Below are 7143 nucleotides of genomic sequence, written 5' to 3'. Positions count from 1 at the left end.
TAGGAATATTCCCTCAAATAATTATTATTATTATATAAGCATAAACCCATCCCCTTATATGAATACATCAGCATTTAAATGAGTTTCTTTGTTATGGAACTTTGAGGTTCAACAAACAGAGGACAACAAAATACAGACCAGACGGAAGTAACTACTAAGAGTTGATATGATCAATTAGACCCTTGAAGGCAGCTCTGCAAAATAAAACCAGTAAAAGAACGTGCGTACATACACACACATCATCTGTATGAATATATTTGGAATATAATTCTTAAAATCAACTGTTTATCCATTACATCAAATCTCTTGCCAGAAAAACATTCATAAAACGGTATATCAACAGAGACGTTATGCACACCCACATTTTACATTAATACTAAAACGAGAGGGGACAAAAAAGAAATTTTGTATTCTTGGATTTTTCTTCAATTTCTTGTTTTTCTTTTATTCTTTGATTTCCAAATCAATGTAGAATACAAAAATAAATGTCCATCATAGAAATATTTGTAATGTGCAAGTCCAACAATTTTACAGTTCTTCAATCCGAGGCAAATAAAGAAAATCTTCAATAAAAACCCCTCAGTCAAAGAGAAACAAAACGTAAAAGCATTTACAAAATAATAATAATAAATGGCTTCTCATAAAATTTGGCAGAAGGGTAGAAATTTATTTTCTGATTTTTAAAAAATTCATTGCCTTTCAAATGAACAGCTGCTTTTTGTTCCAGATGGCCATTTTTTTTAAGGAAGAATTTTTTGGAATGCTATCTCAACACTGACGAGTGAGGAAGTAATGTTCATCTTTCTCAGCTGCTTGGAGCACCAAGAAGATACCTGGAAGGAGAAAAAAGAGAATTTACTCTAAGATCCACATCTAGCCATATTGCTAATCATCATCATAATAATTAAATGTTTTCCATGCTGGGGCTTCAATGGTTCAACCAGAACTAGCATGCTGGAGGACGGCCAAGCACCAATGTATACTTTGGCATGGTCTCTATGACTGGATGCTGTCCCTAGAAACAAATTACTTTACACAGTGGAGTGGTCGATTTTGTTTTTTTTTTTTTTTATGTGGCATTGCAACCAGTGAAGTCACCAAGTAACTTGCAAGACAAGACCCCACAACTGAGCTAATGTGAGAACTGGTTGTGTGGTGAAGAAACTTGCTTCAGAACCAAGTGGTTAGGAATTTGATCCCACTGAGAGGACACTATCAAATGGAGTGCTGTATGACAGCTGTGGGACTGACCAACACATTGAGTAAACTCATAAGATGTGTGTGTGTGTGTATGTATATATATATATATATATATATATATATATATATACATGTATCTTCCACAAAAAGCAACTTGCTTTAGCCTCTACATACACTGGCAATCCTGAATAACACAGGCTATATATATATATATATATATATATTGTGTATACACCTATATACACGTAATAATTTATACATGATGAAAAGCTATATTCTTCAATGATTAACTTAATGCAAGTTTTACAAATATTTCTTTCTTAGAAATTCCTTTTGTTCATTTTTTTGTATTTATTTAATCTTTTTTAATCGCTGCTACAGAGGCCCAACATTCTGAGTTTTTTAGAAAAACTGAAGGACCACTGCAATAAGTGTGTGAATCTGAGCACAGAGAATATGTTGAATAAAATCACAATTAACCGATCCTCTGGTATTTTCTTTTACCCAAAGCCAGGAACTTGGCAGCATCCCCATCATACTCAGAACTACTCCAGAGCTAAACAGCAGCAGAAGGTGTTTTCCATTTCACACATAGAGCAGGGCTGCATGAATCAGGTATAAAAGAGTAATACCACATGTGAGTGAGAGGTGGACATTTGAACATGGGGCAGTTGGCAAAGGCTGGGGAAGAAATTAAATATGCTCCATTGGAATGTTCATAGAAGGTGAATCAGAAGCAGACCAAAGAAAATTATTGGGTTTAGGTCGGTTTTAAGGCTGGAGCTTAATTCAGTCACCATGGCGTCTAAGTGACTGGTCAGGATGCCATTCCATCTCAAGGTTATCTTTCCTCGGGTTACTGCAGGGTGACTTAGCATTTCGCCTGGCATGCTAACGATTCTGCTAGCTCGCTGCTTTACAATTACCAAAATATTGCCTGCAATTCTGGTACAGACAAACACAAACAGACCAGGAGCAGCAGTGGTAAAAATATATCAAGTGCAGACAGTGGAAGGTATTTATGATAGAGGAATAGATGGGAAGTAATTTGGTCAGATCATAGGTGGTTTGACCGTTCAGAAGGTCAGTTCTGGTACACCAACAAGTTAGGTTCAGTCCCAATGGGAAGCACCTTGAGTGAGAATCTTCTACTACAGACCCAGACTGACCTATGCCGTACAAGAGAGATGTGGTAGATGGAAACTGCATGTGTTTGTCTGTGTCCACCCCAAACTCCTCATCACTGCTTGACACCCGGTGTTGGTTTGTTATATACACGTCACTTAGCAATTCGGCAATTGAGACTGATAGAATAAGTACTGGGTTCGCTCTGGTTGACTAAAACCCACGATGGTGGTGCCCCAGCATGGCCACTGAAACAAGTAGAAGATCAAAGAAGATTGATTATAAAGTATGGTTGGATGAGAAAAGATTAAAGAAATTACTCGTTGGCTTTGTTTAATTGATTGGCTAAACAAATTATATATATATATAATCACATCAGCAATCGTCACAGCTAAATATCACATCGCTTAATAGTGCAGCTGCACTGTCAATCTTAATCTTAATTCTCCACAGAGAAAGAACAGCAAGTGGTATTCTGTAGCAAGGCAGCCTAATTCACTTACAGCAACTCTGGTTGATATCTTCATAAAACTATTTCTGTTAAGTACCTCTGTCACCATAATTTTACCCCAGATAAATTCTTCAGTAACAGAACTACCAAACTGCTTCCCACACTTATAAGGTTTCGACATATTAAAAATCTGAGCCACAGCTTTGCTACATACTGAAAAATGTTGGAATGCATTCTGACATTATCATTTTCATGTTCACGTTCAGGCAACCAGCTTCGAATCTTAAGGAATTATGCCATTTGCAAGATAACGATTTACCTCTGTGATAAACTGTGATCGTTAATGTGAAACTGACTTAATTAATCTTCTAGCTTCCAAACTGCTAAATCTTGGCCACTCTCCATGGCAACACCTTTGCAATCACATTCACAAGGTGCAACTAACCATGCCATTTGCTCTGGGACATAATCCACCCCTCCCCTCCCCCCCCCTTTTCTTTGTTTCCTTGGTGAGGTAATTATCAGTTTCTTTTTACAATAATTTCATCATTTAGACTTTTAGTGTTTTTTTTTTCTTTCTTTTTTCTTCCTATAAAAATATGTTAAAAAAATCTAATTACCATGCTCGTTAATTGCTCTGTTTACATGTTAGATTAGACATAAAAGCAGGATTTATCCGCCTCTAAACCAAAAAGGAAGTGGCATGCGAAGAAATAGTCTTCAGCAGCATTAAATAATATAAATGTTGAGGTGAACTTTACCATTCTCCTCTCGCTTTGACAGCTTGTTTCCTTACTAAGCGTTTCTTATCGTCTAAAACGGGACCAAGTGCTCGAATTACTTCTCTTCGGTATGGCAGTAGAGTGGTTGTCGGTAGTTGTGTCAAATTCTCTAAACACTCGAGCGAAGCAATGCGTACTTTCTGCAGCAAACATAAAAATAAAAAAAATTAAAAAATTATTGCAGAGTTACAGCTCTTTATTTATTTGTTTGGTTATTTTAATAATCAATAAGAAAAAAAAAAAAGAAAAAAGGAGAAAAATACTCTCAGATGACAACTTCTGATACTGTACACTTTTGAAGAATATAAATAAATAAAAAAAAAAAAATAGATCTTAATAACACGTGATTTTTTAAAAAAATATTTCTGATAAAATGAGAAAAGCTAATGTATATTTTTTCATGCTCAGAATTGCTGAAGCATGGAATAAACTATCAGCTGCAGTCGTTAACCATCAGGACACTACATCCTTCAATTCACCACCAACACACCTGACACCCCCACCCCTTTTTTAACGACTCGTTTACTGTTCCCTTTGTGTGCATATCCTATGTACTGTTCAGGCACTCTTAGCTACTTTTTCTTATGGGTTGTAGTGCAGCACTGTATACAATAAGTTCATTATCGTTTTTAAGTATCATATTATTTTTTAAGGTTGAAATAAAAAAAAAAACAGATAAGATAAATAGCTACCTCATCATAATCCTCATCGTTTAACGTCCACTTTCCATGCTGGCATGGGTTGGATGGTTTGACTGCGGACTGGTAAGCCAGGAGGCTGTACCAGGCTCTAATCTGATCTGGCAAGGTTTCTACAGCTGGATGTTCTTCCTAACGCCAACCACTCCGAGAGTGCAGTGGGTGCTTTTTATGTGCCACCAGCACAAGGGCCAGTCAGGTGGTACTGGCAACAACCACACTCGAATGGTGCTTTTTATGTGCCACCAGCACAGTTTTTCATTTCACTTTCTATGAATGTTCAACATCATCATCACCACCTGTTTTCCATCTGGCACAGTTTGACAGAAGCTGGCAAACCAGAAGGTTGCACCAGGCTCCAGTTGTCTATTTTGGCTTGGTTTCTACAGCTGGATGCTCCACTTTTTGGGTGAAACATGCAAATAATTTTTGAATGAAAATAGCCCATCTACACATTTTTTTCTTTTCAGAAAATGAAGGGTAATGATACATGTTAATCATACACTGAGTATATATTAACAGAAAACCATAATAATATTATAGCATTTATTGACATAATGACTTATTTAGCCACATGAGCGCCATTTCAACGAATAACTTCAAAAATCCCTATTAGTCATGGAATCTGTCAATTGCTTAATAGTAGCAGGTTGGACTGCTTCTGCTGCAGCTTTGATGGTCACCCATAAGACATCTTTCGATATAAATTGGCATCCATCGGCAAAAGCACCTTGTTTAATGATGGACCAAAGATTTTCGATAGGGTTGAGATCTGGAGATGCTGGCGGCCACACCATCAACTTTTCACCTCGTAGACCGTAAGACCCTAGGAATGTTTTACCAAAACCAATTCACAAAAACCGAGAAATCCTAAATTTTACTCCAAAACTATTAGCATGGCTCTGGGTGTATGGTGTTTTATGTGACACTGGCACACAGTTCTTACAGGCCAATCGTCTTCACCAGGGAGAGTGGCCTTAAACACTTCTACTGTGGAATAATAATAATAATAATAATAATAAACCCAGCACTTGACTGCTACAACATTTTACCAATTTTGAAAGGATGAAAGACAAAGCTGACCTCAGTAATTTGAAATCAGAAAATAAAAAACCAGAATTCTACAAAGCCTTTTGTCTGACTGGCAAATGATTGTCAGCTTGTTATCGTTATCTTACTCATACTACTACTACTACTACTGATGATGATGATGATGAACTAACACAATATTGAAAAAAAAAAAAAAAAAAGCAAGTTACCATTGAAGCATTTGTTTCAGAGAGTTTGATTAACTTGGGTACAACCAGATTAACATGCTGCGCTAGAAGATTTGGGCTTTCATCCAGTACGGTCTTCATAGTTGCCATTGTGGACATTTGGAGTTTGTTATCGTCAAACATCAGAGCTAACACCAACATTGGTACCAACTGGCAGGAGAAAAAAGAGAGAGAAAAGTAACAACATTAAAAGACAAGAATCAAATATTATTGATTGAGGTCGGAAAACATTTAAATGTTTACAATACGAGCAACTGACACACGGATCACACCTTTGTTTCAATTAGAGCAAAACTTGGAAGCTGCCACAAGATGATATACTACAAGTTTATTAATAGGTCCACCAATGCCTCTTTCACAGGTAAATCTTGACTGCATTACCTGTATTTGCTACTTTTTATCTTTTATCTTTTACTTGTTTACGTCATTGGTCCAACCCATGCTAGCATGGAAAGCGGACGTTAAACAATGATGACGATTGGACTGCGGCCATGCTGGGGCACTGCTTTGAAGGGTTTCAGTCAAACGAACTGACCCCGGTATTTATTTCATTTCTTGTAAAGTCTGGTAGCTTTGTGTCAGGTGAAGAGAGGTCATGGGTGAGAAGAAGACAAATGCATACTCATGGTTTGAATGTCGTTGGTTACCAGATGAGCTCAGGGCCAAGCAGAGGCTATACAAGCTTCATCATCATCAACATCCACTTATCCATGCTAGCATGGGTTGGACAGAATTCACTGGAGCAGATTTTCTACAGCCAGAAGCTCTTCCTGTCACCCAACCTTCACCTAGTTCCATGTTAAGTAATATTTCCTCCATGGCCACAAAACAAGGGGACAGGGGAACATCAAGTATGTGTGTGTGTGTGTATGTGTGTTACACACACATACATGATGGGATTCTTTCAGTTTCCATCTACCAAATTGGCTTGCAAGGTTTTTGTTGGCCCAAGCTGCCACACAAAGACATCAAAAGCTATATTGCTCTCATAAGATAGATCTGAGCACTAATTAACAGCTACTTAACGAATTTATTCAATATTGAGCAATTGTACAGATGAAATTTCTCAGGTGTTGTTTAGCCCTGAGTCAACCGTCACAACCATCCAGAGATTTTAGAGGTATATAGAAAACATTCTCATGTGTCCTTTCCTTATTTATAATGATAGGATGTGATTTGGCTGTTATTTCTAGCAGATTGTGTTGTGCACACCCACCCTGAATGAAATGTAATACTTACAGGTGGGAGTTTTGAGACAAGAACTTGATGTGGCAGAAACGTTAATAAATGTGACACGGCTATCAGGTAATTCTTCTTTAACTCTGAAATATGGAAAAAGAGTATAAAAAATACATTTAGTGACTTTGTCAGTTCACATAAGTTACAATCCTTTGTTGCTAAATACCAGACATTATGTTTTTAGTCCTAATCATCATCATTATCGTTTACTTTTCTAAGCTGGCATGAGTCAGGTGAAAATCATTGAGGAAGATTTTCTATGGCCAGATGCCATTCTTGTAGCCAACTTTTACATGTTTCCATCATCATCGTTTAACGTCTGCTTTCCATGCTAGCATGGGTTGGACGGTTTGACTGTGGGCTGGCAAACC

At 37.3% G+C, this 7143-nt stretch overlaps 1 protein-coding gene across 2 annotated transcripts in view; it reads right to left on the bottom strand.

Moving 5' to 3' along the window:
- Positions 1 to 408: 408 nt before the first annotated feature.
- Positions 409 to 7143, bottom strand: part of LOC115219824 (MMS19 nucleotide excision repair protein homolog) — a 60427-nt gene continuing 53692 nt past the window's right edge. For both annotated transcript variants that reach the window (XM_029790105.2, XM_036509793.1), the window contains exons 23-26: positions 6773 to 6855; positions 5516 to 5683; positions 3538 to 3698; positions 409 to 833 (exon numbers count right to left, since the gene is read on the bottom strand). In XM_029790105.2, the coding sequence (XP_029645965.1) occupies positions 806 to 833; positions 3538 to 3698; positions 5516 to 5683; positions 6773 to 6855 (440 nt within the window). In that variant the 3' untranslated portion in view covers positions 409 to 805. The remainder of the gene's footprint in view (positions 834 to 3537; positions 3699 to 5515; positions 5684 to 6772; positions 6856 to 7143) is intronic.

The sequence above is a fragment of the Octopus sinensis genome, linkage group LG15, assembly GCF_006345805.1.
Source record: "Octopus sinensis linkage group LG15, ASM634580v1, whole genome shotgun sequence".
NCBI lineage: Eukaryota > Metazoa > Mollusca > Cephalopoda > Octopoda > Octopodidae > Octopus > Octopus sinensis.
Note: the sequence above shows the minus strand (reverse complement) of the source record. Positions and strands in the feature narration are given on the sequence as shown.